Below are 17412 nucleotides of genomic sequence, written 5' to 3'. Positions count from 1 at the left end.
CTGCGCCTCTTCCGACCAGGTGAGCGGGTCCTCATCCCGACAGAGCAATGCAAATTCCTGGCCAAGTGGCAGGGACCGTATGAGGTGGTCGACCGGGTGGGGGAGGTGAACTACCGGGTGAGGCAGCCGGGGAGGTGTAAACCCACCCAGCTGTACCATGTTAACCTCCTCAAACAGTGGAAGGCCGGGACAACCCCACCGGTTCCGGCTCCCTTGGTCCTTGTCGCCTGGCACAGGGTACCAGAGGTACCAGAGGAGCCAATATCCATATATTTCTGTTTTGGGTACATAACACCCAACCCCTGTGGTGCCAAGTCGAGCTGAGGTCGTGTGTGTCCTCTCTTCCTGCTCTTCTCTTCTCATCACTTCCAACACCTCCCTCTCATTACACAGACAACCAAATTTTCTCTAACTCCTTGAAAATTTGGTGTCAATTCAGGCGACATTTTAAGTCATACTCCCCCTCTACTCTTATGCCAATAACCCGCAGTCATCATTCCTCACCTCAATGATTTATACATTGGCAAAGTCTTTGGTAGCTTCACAGACATATTGGCTTCACATGACTTGCCTACAACACACTTCTTTAGATACTTTCAAATTAGGTATTGTGTCTTAGAGAGCTTTTCTGACGTCCCCTCTCCACCCCCTAGGAAGCCATGGAAAGACCTCTTTAAACTATCAGGTCACTTGTTTCCCATATTTATTGGGGTTTTCTGTTGTTTAACACAGAGCTGTTCTCTAAAAGTGCTGCAGCCTGGGAGCAGTGTAATTTGAGGAAGATTACTGGGAGAGAGCCATTTACAGAATACATTCAGTTTAAAATTGTTTAAAAAATGCATCTGTGGAGTTCAACCCAGGCTATCAAAGATATATCCAGACACTGAGGACATCTGTGTTAAGTGTGGAGGCACAGACTGTCACTTGACTCATGGGTTTGCATCATGCCTCAAACTTGAACTATAGCGGACCTTCATCTTTAAAATCCTCTCAGAAATTTTAATTTCTGAATTTCTTTTTAATCACTTTGGAACCGTGCCCTCATGTGGCCATATTTGGTGTTTCACCCACCCCACACGTCCTCAGCAAGACCCATGCAAATGTTTTGACATTCGCCACCCTGCTGGCTAGGTGTAGAATTCTACTTAACTGGAAATCACCACAGCCCCCTCTTGTATCTGTGTGGTTGATAGACATCATGTTGTTTTTTTTTTAATTAGAGTCAAATTCATTCTACACGGGGACACAAGTACATTTTTCAATCACTGGCGTCCTTTAATACAACACTTTACTGACTTAAAAACTCTCCCACAATTTGGTTTACTATTCTCCTTCTACACCGGCCTAGTATTTATGGGACATATATATATTCTTCTCAATTGTAACTGTTAACTCTTCCAAACCTTCTCTTTGAGGCCTCTATGACCCTCTTTTTATGGCATTATCACAAACACAACATAACTGTGGCTGTTATGCAGCCAACCAAACCATGTTGTTGTTGTTGTGTGTGTGTTTTAGGCTTCATTGTGCCTATGATGTGTGTGTCTGTGATGTATTTGTATGCCTGTTTGTCAAGGGAGGGCGACTGGGTGGGTGGAGGGAGGGGTTGGGGGGGTGGGAGTTTGTAGTCTTTGACTTTCGGATGAATATTTGTACTGTACAATTTTACATTTGTACTCTACAATAAATGAAGACACCTTGATCAGAATGTTATTGTTATGAGTATCGGTAGGGGTAGTAGTAATAGTGGTAGTTCCTATTTCTTTTTCTGGGATTGATAAAGTACATTTGATATGTTATATAAGCACTAATCATAGTTGTGAATGAATAAACTTCTACCCCTCGTACTGATTCATAATAAAAAGATTACCTTATGAATAGTTGAAAAAGATATCAGTCTTTATTTTGGTTTCAAACCTCTGATAGAGGAAAGATCCTGCCAGGTCCCTTGTGGTAACAGACTACAATGAGGCTGTTGAACTAAATCAAGTTTAAACACAGGTTTGTGACCATTACTTATAATTGCTCATCTTTCTGCAGAAGCCGGCGCAAGAGCCTTTTTTGTAAATTCCCCGATATGACATTTCCGGATGCACCCCGCTTTCTCAAGAGTTGGCTGTGAGCCATCTGATAGCTTTAAAAGGCGGGACTCTCTTTCTCAGAGCCAGAGTTATTCAGCAGTGAAAGTGATAAGAGCTGTCAAAGCAGAGAGAAGAGGAGTTTGGGAGAACCTGTCAAACATTAGAAGATCGGAAAACCTCAGTAGTTAGGGTTGATTGTTTTCTAAAAATGAAGATGACAAGCGGCAAAATCCCCATCTGCTCTCTACTGGTTCTCCTGGCCTTGCTGTCCGTTACTGAAGGTAGGTCCTCATGATTCTATATCATGTCATTGTTAAGAGTAGGAGGGTATGCAATAGACACGTGTGTTGAGGTGTTCCACTCTACCCTTTGTCTCCTAACAGGAAAAAGTCCGAGGTTGTTTGGGATTGAACTGCGCTGCCTCTGCATCCGGACAGAAAGCCGTCGGATTGGTCGTCACATCGAGAAGGTGGAGATCTTTTCGGCCAATTCTCACTGTAAAAAATCTGAGATCATGTGAGTTCTCCTCAGAAATAATATATAATAACATTACCTCCCTCTACAGTGATGGTAGCCTCTTAAATCTTATGGAGATCTTTCCTTGAACCTTTTTGGGATATGAGAAGTGGTTGGTCGTACTCATTGTCTGCTTCATGTTTGGTGTTTCAGTGCCACTCTGAAAAAGACGGGCCAAGAGGTCTGTCTGGATCCTGAAGCTCCATGGGTCAAGGAATTTATTGAGAGGATGATATCAAGTTAAGCCCAGACCCCTCTCTCCTAAAGGCAAGCAGACTCTGATTCATAGGTCCAGAACTATGCTTGAATGATCAGCACAAAGTATTGCTTTGCTTGAAAAAAGATCCTGGATCGTCTTACTTGAGGATGATATGTTTAAAGCTTCTTCGAATGCTCAAACTGATTATGTATTTTCCACCTTCTCCACAGCAGAAGACATTGAAAATCTCCAGACACAATTGTTCAATGCTGGGCTGTTTGTGGATGAGCACCATCAGAAGTATTATTACCATGAGGAGACAAGAGGGGTATTCCATCAACAACCTAAAGGCAAAGCCGGGCTTATTTCCTTTAGCCTCGCTACTTGCAGCTAGAGTTGCGTTCCATTAACGTGACTTAAGGGAATCTCCGCTAAGTAACCATGGCAACGTATCCGACCCCCCTGGTCGGTACCAGGCTAACTGTCAGGCTTAGGCCTTACTTAATCTGTGTTTCAGAAAAGTCTCATCTCTCGGCCACAAGTGCACCATCAGAAGGTTCCGCCAAGCCTAGTCCTCATGTTTTTGTCATAAATGTACATATATGAAGTAGCCTACTACAAACAGCGTATATTTTCCCTAAGGTTCTAAGATTAAATGATGCAAATAAAATAATTAAATTAATTGCTATCTATTGTTATCATGGATATTTTCTCAACACATTTTTATACAAGTAGGCCTACTAGAATACTATGTATTCTATCATAATTGGGAAGCAGCATTTGGGTGAGTGGTCTACCATGCAGTAGGGTTGACTTGAGTTCGTCCTGTAGGCTACGTCATTGAATTCTTGGCGTTGTCTTATTTTTGTAATTCCCTTTATATCACAGATATTAGGCCTAACTATGGACTTTTTATATTATAAATTTGTCTTACAATATCCCTAGAACCCAAATATAACTTGCAAAATCCCATGGTAAGGTTAATGTTAATATTAATGTTGCTGATAGTGAAGCCTTTGTCACAAAGACAAAGACACTGCTGCATGGGAAATTGTCATCCACATGAATTCCATTCAGGTGAGTTCCTCGGCAGGCAGCCAAGACCACCACTGTTAAGATAAATGGTCAATTTAGAATATTCAAAGAAATGGAAAATAAATGGCATGAAAAGTTCTTGGATTTCTCCAGTAATCCTTCCTAAATAACTAATTGCATGGGGAGTGAACCCTGGATGACCGGGCGTCAGTCCGACATGTTATCTCGAGACTATCTCCCTGATTAGGCTACATTTTTATGGTCATTAAATTAAAATATGTTATGCTTGATACTATTTATACATTCAAAAGATCTGCGATTTTTTTGCCAGGCAGACTCCCTGTTTTTATTACTGGTTACGGTGTTCCCTTTTGGAGTTCTATATGAGGTGATATCAGGTAAAACGGGCCATCAGGTAAAATGGGCCATTTTAGGTTTTGGGGTTTTTTCTGGAATTTAGAGCCAATGACTGAAAAGGATTTCAAACTGTTGATATAACTGTGCTTGACAAGCAACAGGTGATTTGATTGGTTTATGGTTGCTATGATGGGCGGGGCAATAATTAAAATCTTCACTGCACCAGAAAGCTGCATGGTAAGTAGCCTGGCATACCAAATCTTACTAAACTATTGTAAGGAGGATACAGCTATTAAAAACAAACATGCACATCAAAAAAACTATGCATAATATCTGTGTTGATGGCATCCATCAGAAATAATGCTGTTAGTTTGGTATATGAACATATTTTTTGGAAAAGTGATGTTTATCTTGGCGGCCCAATTTACCTTAACCCACTGAGATAAAATGGGCCACATGGTTTCAGCTAAAATGGGCCATCCTCTGTGTCACTCACAAACAAACAAACATACACACATGTGCATGACATTTGGTTAAACTAAAACATGTATGTTGATTGTAATGTGAAATTAGCGCAATTCAAAGTAGGCTCGCTTCCTATGTGAACTCGTTTTGCTGTGTTTGTGTAACGTAGCTTATTACATATGACTGGGTGGTAGCTTTTGTGTAGTGAAGCTTAATTTGTGGAAGAGTAGCCTAACTGATATCTTAGCTCATGTATGTATACGTGTGTGTGTGTGTGTGTGTGTGTGTGATTGTGTGTGTGAGGGTGTCTGTGTGTGTACGTACGTGCATAGACACACACCCACGCACACAGACACGCACCCACAGACAGATATCACAGAAAACAGATACCATTCTCTTTACTTCATCCTAGAATGCATTCATTCACACACACACACACACACACACACACACACACACACACCACCGATATCAGTTCACTGGTCTATGCTGTTCCTGCTGTTCTCGTTTTAATGGCACTATGAATATGTTTATTTAATGCAGTTTAAATGGTATGTGGCTGTATAAGCAATTGTGTTTTAAAATTGAGTTGAAGACATTCCTTCAGTCATAGACATCAGTGTGGTCACAGTGTATGGCCTTTTGCCCTCTGGTTTAATTAAAACATGAATTAATTAATTAGTTAATTAATTAATTTGTCTGTCACACACACACACACACACGCACACACCATTGACATCAGTTCACTGATCTGTGCTGTTCTTGCTGTTGTTTTAGTGGCACTATGAATTTGTTTGTTTAATGCATTTTAAATGTTATGTGGCTGTATAAGCAATTGTTTTTTACAATTAAAATTGATGATAAGTTACTGTTTCCCTTTGCAGTTTGACTGGTCCATCGTACTTGAAACAGCTGGCCCATTTTAACTGAAACTGCTCATGCAAAAAAGTTGGCACAGCTGACGTTTCAAGAACTGTAGGGCCTAAATAATTATATTGCATCACATCATTTCAACACAAAATTATCAGAAACAGTAATTATTAACCATAAAAACAAATGGAAAAGGCATATATGTCATTGTGGTATTGTCCCAAGCGATTTACCAAAAAGTGGCCCACCTGCTTGAACTCCTCTTGGAGCTCCAGCTTCTGGTCGCCGCTGGAAAAGATCCCGCTCGGTGCTTTTCGGACATTTGAGCCATGATTCGACATTCGCGGTTCTGGGCCTCGTTTCCCGATAACGATGGATCCAAGCTCGTACGATCATTCTCACGAAGGATTTTGCGAAGCTTCGTAAATTTCTTTGGAGCGTTTCCCGCAACTCCTCTTAACATGAACGCGCGTGCACTGCTCTAACGACGCTCGTAGGCTTGTAAAACTGTGCACTGACACGGTGCTGAAATGGGCTCTGTAGGAGGGGGACACGCAATAATGTCGTGGGAGAATAGGTTTAAAAAGGGTTAAAATATCTCCCCATCAAGGCCAACAGCAGAGCATCCTACGAAAAGAATAGAATGCAATAATATGAATGCTAAAGATATAACACAATTGATTAGGCCTAGGCCGAGATATGCTAGCCTATATCAGTCATAATCCTGAGCGCACTGTGTGTATATTTTTTCCCAGCATTTCCCCCCCTGAAATATTTCCAGACTTTATCTGATTCCGCATACGGTTTCATTGATTGGCGCGCACTCTCTAGTCTAGAATATTTGGTTTAGACATTAAACATACAACGTTCCATTTATTCATTATCATTCTAACGCAGAGGGTGGGCATTGACACACGGCTATTGCTGACACGATTAGGAGAGTTTGGTCTAGATCCTGTCCATATTGTTGAGCAGGATGATGTATAGGCCTTTTTACACTGTCTAGCCCAGGGGGGCCCAAATTCTTCCCAGTGGATGGCCAAAATGTAATCGTGGGGAGGCTCGTGGGCCAAAATTTAAATTTTTCAGTATATTTAGTCAAATATGTGGGAGGCGGCTGAACAGGATAGGAGCTCAACAGCGCCACCAATGTATCACAATGTTATTCTAGGGTCAGGAATGGAAGTGCACCAATAAATAATATTCAATGAGAGCGAGCGCAGATTCCAAGCGCTGATGGCGGAAAACAATAATATATACAGTGGGTAAGGCGCGGGCCAAATAAAATCGGTCGCGGGCGAAGTTTGGCCCGCGGGCCCCAAATTGGGCAGAACTGGTCTAGCCGGTTCGGCTTGGCACGCCCGGCGATTTCACCTTCTTATCTCAAGTTTCCTGTGAAAAACTGAGGTGGTAAAATGAAAAAAAATAAAAAAAAGTGTAGGCTACAAACGCGATTAACTATGGTCAGGGATGTTTGTAACTGTCTAGACACGGTCCAATAAATATAGTGAACTTCATCATAGCCTCACCGAAGCTCCTAGTGCTCAATGAAAACAATCGCACCAAAAAATGCCTGCCCCCGCTGGTCTCAGAATGAAACAACCGGTCGACTGGACGGCGGAACGTGTCAAGGCCTTCCAGGACGCCAAGGCGGCCCTGGCCCGCGCGGCCATGTTGGCCCACCCCTCACCCTCTGCGCCCACTGCTCTCACCACGGACGCATCAGACTTTGCCGTGGGGGCGGTGTACGAGCAGTGGGTTGGGGATGCCTGGCAGCCACTCGCATTCTTCAGCCGCCAGCTGTCTCCCAGAGAGCGCAAGTACAGCACCTTCGACAGGGAGCTCCTCGGGTTGTGGCTCGCGGTCAGACACTTCCGTTTTTTGCTGGAAGGCCGTGAGTTTACGGCCTACGTGGACCACAAGCCGCTCACACACGCCATGTCCAAAACCACGGAGCCTTGGTCCGACCGCCAGCAGCGCCAACTCTCCTACATCTCCGAGTTCACCACAGACATCCAGCACGTGGCTGGGAAGTCCAACGTGGTCGCCGATTGTCTCTCTAGGGCGGTGGTCGGTGCGGTCCAGCTGAACTTGGACTACTCCCGCATGGCTGTGGATCAGGCTGCCGACCCCTCCGTCCAAGCTCTAAAGTCGTCGAACACAGGGCTGCGCCTGGACGAGGTGCTCTTCAGTGACACAGGGGCCAAGCTCCTGTGCGACGTTTCCATGGGTCAGCCAAGGCCAGTAGTCCCCGCCAACTGGAGACGCCCCGTCTTCGAGGCGGTGCACAGCTTATCTCACCCGGGTAGGAAACCGTCCTCACGGCTGGTGTCAGAGAAGTTTGTCTGGCACGGGCTCAAGAGGGATGTGAGGTCCTGGGTCGACACTTGCACTGCCTGTCAACGCGCCAAGGTGCATCGCCATGTCAAGGCCCCCCTGGAACAGTTCGCGGTGCCCGAGCGGAGGTTCGACCATGTCAACGTGGACCTGGTGGGACCCCTGCCCCCCTCGCACGGCTTCACCTACCTCTTTACCATGGTGGACAGGACGACCCGCTGGCCGGAAGCAGTCCCACTCTCCTCAACGACAGCCCCCGACCTGGCCCGGGCGTTCATCGCGGTGTGGGTCTCCCGCTACGGCACTCCTGCTGACCTCTCCTCTGACCGCGGCCCACAGTTTACTTCGGGGCTGTGGGCGGCGGTGGCAGAGAATCTGGGGGTCAGGCTCCACCACACTACCGCCTACCACCCACAGGCTAACGGACTTGTGGAGCGCTTTCATCGCTCCATGAAGGCCGCCCTTCGGGCCGGCCTCACGGACAGCAACTGGCTCGACAAACTGCCGTGGGTCATGCTGGGGCTCAGGACGGCGCCCAAGGAGGACCTCCGGTCATCGTCGGCTGAGCTGGTGTTCGGACAGCCGCTGCGGGTCCCTGGTGACTTCATCCCCAAGCCGACGGAGCCCTGGTCCGCCTCCACTCAGCGCGCCTCCCTGCTGGACGGCGCCAGGGCCTTCGCCCCGGTCCCGACCACGCGGCATGGCGTCCCTGCTTCGCAGGTGCCCCCGGAGCTGCAGTCTGCGGGTTACGTTTTCATCCGCCACGACCTCCCTATGACGGACCCTTCCGTGTCATCGAGGCGGGAGCCAAGAGCTTCATGGTTGACATGGGGGGTACGCCGGAGTGTGTGTCTGTTGATCGCCTCAAACCGGCTCACTTGGACCTTGAACTGCCCCCGGACTTGGCTCTGCCACCGCTCAGGGGCCGCCCCCCCGTCCTACCCCCCCTGCCACGCCGTGGAAGTTCCCCCCTCCAACCCCTACAAGCCCCCACAGCTTGCGGCCCCCGGGTCGACGCTGCCCCCCGCCCCCCACAACAAGAGGATGTGATGGACGATGTCACGCCTCCTCCCGCACCTCCTGACTTTGCCTACAGTCGTAGGGGCCGGGCCATACGCCCTCCTCGCCGCGGGGGTTTTGAATATTGAGGTGAACAATGGGGGGGCTGGTGTAGTGACTACATTATGGGTTCGTGTTCCCCTCTTACTGATCGAGTGGGAGGGAACTGGCTATGAGTCACGGGGGTCTAAGGGGACGGTTTATGCGGTTGCACCAGTTCTAGCCATGCGCTGTGAGTGATTGTTCTGCTCTGTCTTTTTTGGATTAAAACGGTTATTATTACGCTGCCTACGTCCTCCTTTTCCTCCGGCACTACAAGAGCTATCAAAGTAGAGAGAAGAAAAGCAGCGAAGAGCCTGTGACACATTAGAAGATCAGAAAACTCAGTTTTTAAAAGTTTGATTGTTTTCTAAAAATGAAGTGGACAAACGGCACGACAATCGGGCGCACTCCCGCGAAACTGTCGCTTCCGTGCTCGTCGAACGCATTCGCGCACACCTGGAAACCGTTGGGATTGAGGATGAGAATCACAATAAAATGTGAAACTGAATTTGAAACAGCAAATTGTAATTTCTGCATCTATTATCACAATTTTATTTAGTATCGCAGTGAAATTTAGTAGAAATGTGAATATTTCGTTGGCATGTTGATTTACGGTGTGTGCCCCTAAAATGTCTGGTTGCGCCCGTCAAATTTTCAGTTAGGGGCCACAGTGCTCCTACTAAAAAAATTTAGTCTTGAGCCCTGCAAGGCTATCAAAAATATACCCAGACACTGAGGACATCCATGTTAAGTGAGGAGGCACAGCCTGCCGCTTGCCTCATATGTTTGCATCATGCGGCATGACTCCTTCAAAATCCTCTCAAATTTCATGAATTACTTTGGAACCGTGCCCTCATGTGGCCATATTTGGTGTTTCACCCACCCCACACGTCCTCAGCAAGACCGATGCAAATGTTTTGGCATTCGCCACCCTGCTGGCTAGGTGTAGAATTCTACTTAACTGGAAATCACCACAGCCCCCTCTTGTATCTGTGTGGTTGATAGACCTCATGTTTTTTTTTTAAATTAGAGTCAAATTCATTCTACGCGGGGACACAAGTACATTTTTCAATCACTGGCGTCCTTTTATACAACACTTTACTGACTTAAAAACTCTCCCACAATTTGGTTTTCTATTCTCCTTCTACACCGGCCTAGTATTTATGGGACATATATATATTCTTCTCAATTGTAACTGTTAACTCTTCCAAACCTTCTCTTTGAGGCCTCTATGACCCTCTTTTTATGGCATTATTACAAACACAACATAACTGTGGCTGTTATGCAACCAGCCATGTTGTTGTTTTTGTGTGTGTGTGTTTTAGGCTTCATTGTGCCTATGATGTGTGTGTCTGTGATGTATTTGTATGCCTGTTTGTCAAGGGAGGGCGACTGGGTGGGTGGAGGGAGGGGTTGGGGGGGTGGGAGTTTGTAGTCTTTGACTTTCGGATGAATATTTGTACTGTACAATTTTACATTTGTACTGTAAAATAAATGAAGACACCTTGATCAGAATGTTATTGTTATGAGTATCGGTAGGGGTAGTAGTAATAGTGGTAGTTCCTATTTCTTTTTCTGGGATTGATAAAGTACATTTGATATGTTATATAAGCATTAATCATAGTTGTGAATGAATAAACTTCTACCCCTCGTACTGATTCATAATAAAAAGATTACCTTATCATGAATAGTTGAAAAAGATATCAGTCTTTATTTTGGTTTCAAACCTCTGATAGAGGAAAGATCCTGCCAGGTCCCTTGTGGTAACAGACTACAATGAGGCTGTTGAACTTAATCAAGTTTAAATCATTCACTGCTTAAGAGTTTATATTATGAACATACTAGTCACAGGTATGTGACCATTATTTATTATTGCTCATCTTTCTACAGAAGCCGGCGCAAGAGCCATGTCTGTAAATTCCCAGATATCACATTCCCGGATGCCCCATGCATCATTAAGAGTTGGCTGCGTGTCACCCGACAGCTTTAAAAGGCAGGACTCTCTATCTCAGAGCCAGAGTTATTCAGCAGTGAAAGTGATAAGAGCTGTCGAAGCAGAGAGAAGAAAAGTAGCGAAGAACCTGTCAAACATTAGAAGATCAGAAAACCTCAGTTGTTAAGGTTGATTGTTTTCTATAAATGAAGATGACAAGCGGAAAAATCCCCATCTGCTCTCTACTGGTTCTCCTGGCCTTGCTGTCCATTACTGAAGGTAGGTCCTCATGATTCTATATCATGTGATTGTTAAGAGTAGGAGGGTATGCAATAGACACGTGTGTTGAGGTGTTCCACTCTACCCTTTGTCTCCTAACAGGAAAAAGTCTGAGGTTGTTTGGGATGGAACTGCGCTGCCTCTGCATCCAGACAGAAAGCCTTCCAATTGGTCGTCACATCGAGAAGGTGGAGATCATTGAGGCCAATTCTCACTGTGAAAAATCTGAGATCATGTGAGTCCTCCTCAGAAATAATATATAATAATAACATAACCTCCCTCTGCAGTGATGTTAACCTCTTAAATCTTATGGAGATCTTTCCTTGAACCTTTTTGGGATATTATGAGAAGTGGTTGGTCGTACTCATTGTCTGCTTCATGTTTGGTGTTTCAGTGCCACTCTGAAAAATGGGGGCCAACAGGTCTGTCTGGATCCTGAAGCTCCATGGGTCAAGAAAGTTGTTGAGAGGATGATGTCAAGGTCAGCCCAGACCCCTCTCTCCTAAAGGCAAGCAGACTCTCCGATTCATAGGTCCAGAACTATGCTTGAATGATCAGCACAAAGTATTGCTTTGCTTGTAGATCCTGGATCGTCTTACTTGAGGATGATATGTTTAAAGCTTCTTCGAATGCTCAAACTAATTATGTATTTTCCACCTTCTCCACAGCAGAAGACATTGAAAATCTCCAGACAGAATTGTTCAATGCTGGGCTGTTTGTGGACGAGCACCATCAGAAGTATTATTACCATGAGGAGACAAGAGGGGTATTCCATCAACAACCTAAAGGCAAAGCCGGGCTTATTTCCTTTAGCCTCGCTACTTTCAGCTAGAGTTGCGTTCCATTAACGTGACTTAAGGGAATCTCCGCTAAGTAACCATGGCAACGTATCCGACCCCCCTGGTCGGTACCAGGCTAACTGTTAGGCTTAGGCCTTACTTAATCTTTGTTTCAGAAAAGTCTCATCTCTCGGCCACAAGTGCACCATCAGAAGGTTCCGCCAAGCCTAGTCCTCACGATTTTGTCATAAATGTACATATATGAAGTAGCCTACTACAAACAGCGTATATTTTCCCTAAGGGTCTAAGATGAAATGATGCAAATAAAATAATTAAATGAATTGCTATCTATTGTTATCGTGGATATTTTCTCAACACATTTTTATACAAGTAGGCCTACTAGAACACTATGTATTCTATCATAACTGGGAACCAGCATTTGGGTGAGTGGTCTACCATGCAGTAGGGTTGACCTGAGTTCGTCCTGTAGGCCACGTCATTGAATTCTTGGCGTTGTCTTATTTTTGTAATTCCCTTTATATCACAGATATTAGGCCTAACTATGGACTTTTTATATTATAAATGTCTTACAATATCCCTAGAACCCAAATATAACTTGCAAAATCCCATGGTAAGGTTAATGTTAATATTAATTGTACTGTCCTCGCTGAGGTGTACTAACTCCAACTAGACAGTAAGCTAAACTCTCTTCCAATCATGAACATGAAGAATGCCGTAGATTCCTTTTAGTAGATTTATTTTCAATCTTCACATTGTACTGACCCAATAGGTGAAAGAGAGTGAAACTAGAAAACAAACAGCAAACATATTGCATTTAGCTAAAACGATCTAGTTTCCATAACAGCACTTTTAGCATAGTCATTACATATTCAGCTTACTGCTAACATCTCCTGAAGCTATATTAACATCCTCAGGTTCAAATTAGCTTCCATAGTTTTTAACATTGTCACTTCGATTTTAGCTTGATAACTTTTTGCATCATTCGTTTTTACATCATGAACTGAATACTATTAATGAATTAAGTAAGTTTCAACAAAGGTGAGATACATACAAGTGATGCCTCTGCTGGGAAACAACATATAAGAAGTGATTTCTGCCGTCTGCACTTTTAAAGAACCTGCTGCTTCTAGTGTTTTCCACATTCTAAACGTGAATCTAGACATTTCCTGCCTACTTCCTGTACAGCTGAAAGATACAAATGTCAAAATAAAAGTCTGGAAGAAACTGAAACTTACAAACGAAAAGTATCATAATTTAAATGAAAAGCCTGAAGGGCAGAACACTCCCCGCCTGACCTATAAGGTCACTATAAACCTTTACATGTCTCTGTCTCTTAAACTTCAGTCTTTTGGCAGAAGAAGAACTACTTCTGTCACTGGTCTCAGGAACACCTTCGGAGAACCTTGATCCGATGTCCTGAGCTCCACCTTCCTTACTTTGCCGTCTCTCCCGGGGAAGACAGCTGTGACCCTCGCCATAGGCCACGCGTTGCGTGCGGCTTGATTGTCCTTCAGGAGCACAATGTCCCCTTCTTCCAGGTCCCGATGGGAGTCTCTCCATTTCCGACGGGCTTGCAGAGTGGGAAGAAACTCCCGACGCCAGCGACGCCAGAATCTGTCGGCAAGGGCTTGGACTTGTCTCCATTGCCTGCTAAGAAGATCCTTGTCTGTGAAGTCTCCGTGCGGTGGGGTAACTCCAACCTTCTGAGTAAGTATCATTGCAGGAGATAATATGAAGGGTGACTCTGGGTCGGTGGACACTGGAACGAGGGGTCTGGCATTGATTATTGCAGAGACCTCCATCATGAGTGTGCACAGGACGTCATGGGTGAGTTGAATGTGCTCTTGAAGTAGGATAGCGTCTAGGATTCGTCTAGACAGGCCTATCATACGTTCCCATGATCCTCCCATATGGGACGCATGAGGAGGATTGAACACCCATGAGCACCCTTGCTGACTCAAGAAGTTCTGAACTGCGCTGTCGGGTTGTTGTTGGCTCATTCCAAGTTCCTTTGCAGCAGCTACGAAGTTTGTTCCGCAGTCCGATCTTATCTGCTTTGCAGGTCCTCGTATGGCAAAGAAACGTCTCAATGCGTTAATGCAACTGGATGTGTCCATGGAGTCAATGATCTCAATGTGTACCGCTCGAGAACTCATGCAGCAAAAGAGCATCGCCCATCTCTTGCTTTGGGCCTGTCCACCCCTTGTGCGCCTGGAGACGACTTGCCATGGTCCAAACACATCCACTCCTACATAGGTGAAGGGTGGGCATGTGTGCAGGCGTTCTTGAGGTAAGTCGGCCATGAGTTGTATCTCTGTTCTTCTGCGTAACTTTCGGCACACAACACATTTGTGCAGGACTGAAGCAATAAGCCTTTTTCCGCCTATGGCCCAGAAGCCTGCCGCTCTCAGGGCCCCTTCTGTGAAGTGGCGGCCTTGATGTTTGACATCTTCGTGGTACTGTCGAACAAGTAGCAGAGAAACGTGACTGCTCTTGGGCAAGATGATGGGGTTCTTCTCCGGAGTGCTCAAGTCAGCGTGTTTCAACCTTCCTCCCACACGAATGAGGTCGCCTTCAAGAATAGGTCTGAGCTTCTGAATGGAACTGTCTTTGGTTACAGCCTGTCCGAGTTCCAGAGCTGTGAGCTCCTTTGTGAAGACATCTTCTTGGGCGGCTCTGATGATGGCATGTCTCGCCTGGGACAGCACATCTGGACTACGTGGATGGTTGCAGTGGTGCCATCCTTTACAGTCACCGGATGTGCTGTGCCTATAAGTTCTGGCTATGTGAATTAAAAGCGCAATAGCCCTTGTGAGGGACAGCATGGTTGAGAAACGCTGAAAACGCTCAGTGCAAAGGCCTCGGTTTTGAGTTTGAGTCAGGAGAGTACTCACTTCAGGCCGTATGTCCGCATCTAATTCTGGATTTACAAGTCCAAATGTCTGACATCTATCTTCTTCAGGTGGACTTTGTTTCTGCAGAAAAGTTGGTCCAGTGAACCACGTTGTCTGTGTCAGCTTGGACGCAGGAACTGACCTGGATGCGTGGTCAGCCGGGTTGTCCTCTGTGTTGACGTAGAACCATTGGTCGGGTCTTGTCGACTGACGAATCCGTCTGACTCGATTATGGACATAGACGTAGAAGCGTTTGGTCTGATTGTAAATATATCCAAGCACGACCTTGCTATCACAAAAGAACTTGATTGCATCCAGCTTCATATCCAGTTCGTCTTGGATGAGTTCAGCGACTTCCACAGCTAATACTGCGGCACACAATTCCAACCGAGGGATGGTAGGTTCGGACTGTGGGGCCAGCTTAGCCTTCCCTAGGATGAATCCTACTTCGACATGTCCCTCAGCTTGAATGGTCCTGAGATACGCTACAGCTCCAATGGCCTTTATGGAGGCGTCCGAGAATACACATAACTCTGTGCGTACTGCATTGGAAAGTGACGTTGCAGTGTATGCACGTGAGATGTGCAGCTTGCTCACGTCGTGCAGTGACTCTCGCCACACTTCCCATTGCTTCAGCTTTTGCTCTGGAAGAGGTGCATCCCAGTCACATGTGTCAACGCTGAGTTCCCTCAAGAGACTTTTGCCTTCGATGGTCACTGGTGCGACCACGCCTAAAGGATCAAAGATGCTATTCACTGTTGACAGAACTCCCCTGCGAGTGAAGGCCTTCTTGTGTTCAGAGACTGCAAATGTGAAGGTGTCAGTCATTGTCTCCCACAGCAGTCCTAAACTGCGTTGCACTGGTATCGCTTCACCGCTGAGGTCAAAGTCTTTCAGGACTGCTCTGTCCTCAGGTGTGAATGCCTGTAGGACGGCTTCCCTGTTTGAGGCGAACTTGTGCAGCCTTAGGTTTGACTCACTGAGAGAAGTCTGTGTTCTCTGCAGGAGACTGATGGCTTCCGCTTCTGTGGGCACACTAATGAGCCCATCGTCTACATAGAAATGACGTTCAACGAACTGGACTGTGTCTTCTCCATGCTTGTGTGCACCTTCTCGGATGGCTCTCCTCAATCCATAGATGGCCACGGATGGGGACGGACTGTTTCCGAAAACGTGAACAGTCATCCTGTAGTCAACGATGTCCTTAGACATGTCATTGTCTCTGTACCACAAAAACCTGAGGTAGTTCCTGTGGTTTCTGCAGACGTGGAAGCAGTGGAACATCTGCTGTATGTCAGCGATCACTGCTACCTGTTCCTTGCGAAAGCGGACCAGCACCCCAATGAGTGAATTATTAAGGTCTAGGCCTGTTAGAAGAACATCATTTAGGGATGTGCCAAAGTACTTAGCACTGGAGTCAAACACCACGCGGATGCTGCCAGGCTTTTGCGGGTGGTAGACTCCGAAGGTTGGCAGGTACCAACACTCTTCATTTTCCTCTAGTGGAGGAGCCACTTCTGCATGTCTGTTGTCAAATATTTTCTTCATGAATTCCACAAACTGGTCTCTCATCTCTGGTTTTCTTTGCAGCGTTCTCTTCAGGGAGGTGAAGCGAGTGAATACCTGTTTGCGGTTGTTTGATAAACGTTGCCGGGGAACTCTAAAGGGGAGAGGGGCGACCCAGTGGTTTGATGTGCTTCGGTACATTTCTCGTTCCATGATTTCCAAAAAGATTGTGTCCTCGATGGATGGGGCAGGTTTGTTGTCGGAATCCGTCTCGTTGAAGACCTGTTGTCCAAGGGCTTCCAGTGATGCCTTGTGTGGTGGGTTCTTCTGCTCTCCGCCATTGGACACATATTCAGTCAGCTTCGTGAAGCCTTCGCAAGGTTTGAAAAAGGTGGGTCGGCCATTCTCTAGCACATTTGTCTTGAATGTGCCCACGACTGGTCTGTGTGCATTCCCTAGGCACACGTCTCCTACTAGAACCCATCCCAAATCCAGTCTTTGTGCGAAGGGGGCGTTGTAAGGACCATTCACTTGCTGCCGGACTTTATGGACCCTCACGATGTCCCTACCTAGCAAGATGAGGATTTCTGCCTTGGGGTCGAGCTCAGGTATGTGTGGTGCTACACCTTGCAGGTGCGGATGGTGACAGGCTGCGTCAGGGGTCGGTATTTCGGAGCGGTCGATGAGTATGTCATTACACTCAATTAGTGATGGTAGTTGTAGGCTGATCTGCCCATCAAGTGATTCGACCTGAAAACCCTCTGCCTTTCTGCCTGACGTCTCAACAAGCCCAGCACAGGTCTTGAGTGCGTAGGGGAATGGTTGGCTCTTGATGTTGAAAAGCTCGAAGAAGTCTGATCGCACAAGTGAACGGTTACTTTGATCGTCCAAAACCAAGTACATGTTGGCTGCCTTCTCACGTTGACCTTGTGGATATACTCGAACCAGACAAATCTTCGCACAGGATCTTGCTGTGCGCCCTGGGCCACACACCTGGGTGCAGTGTGAGCTGATGGCAGTGCTGTCGTCACTGTGTTGA

The 17412-nt window shown here is 46.1% G+C and overlaps 1 protein-coding gene across 1 annotated transcript; it reads left to right on the top strand.

Annotated features, from left to right (window-relative positions):
• Nucleotides 1-2229: 2229 nt before the first annotated feature.
• On the top strand, nucleotides 2230-11679 carry LOC307085656 (uncharacterized protein; the record flags this gene model as incomplete). The annotated part of the gene is made up of 7 exons (XM_079750522.1): nucleotides 2230-2362; nucleotides 2465-2597; nucleotides 2751-2805; nucleotides 8506-8694; nucleotides 11101-11173; nucleotides 11276-11408; nucleotides 11568-11679. Exons 1-7 carry the CDS (start codon nucleotides 2290-2292, stop codon nucleotides 11677-11679), a joined length of 768 nt encoding a protein of 255 aa, XP_079606648.1. The 5' UTR covers nucleotides 2230-2289.
• Nucleotides 11680-17412: the final 5733 nt, after the last annotated feature.

The sequence above is a fragment of the Pollachius pollachius genome (genome assembly GCF_949987615.1).
Source record: "Pollachius pollachius genome assembly, chromosome: 14".
Lineage (NCBI taxonomy): Eukaryota > Metazoa > Chordata > Actinopteri > Gadiformes > Gadidae > Pollachius > Pollachius pollachius.
This window is presented reverse-complemented; position numbering and strand designations above follow the sequence as displayed.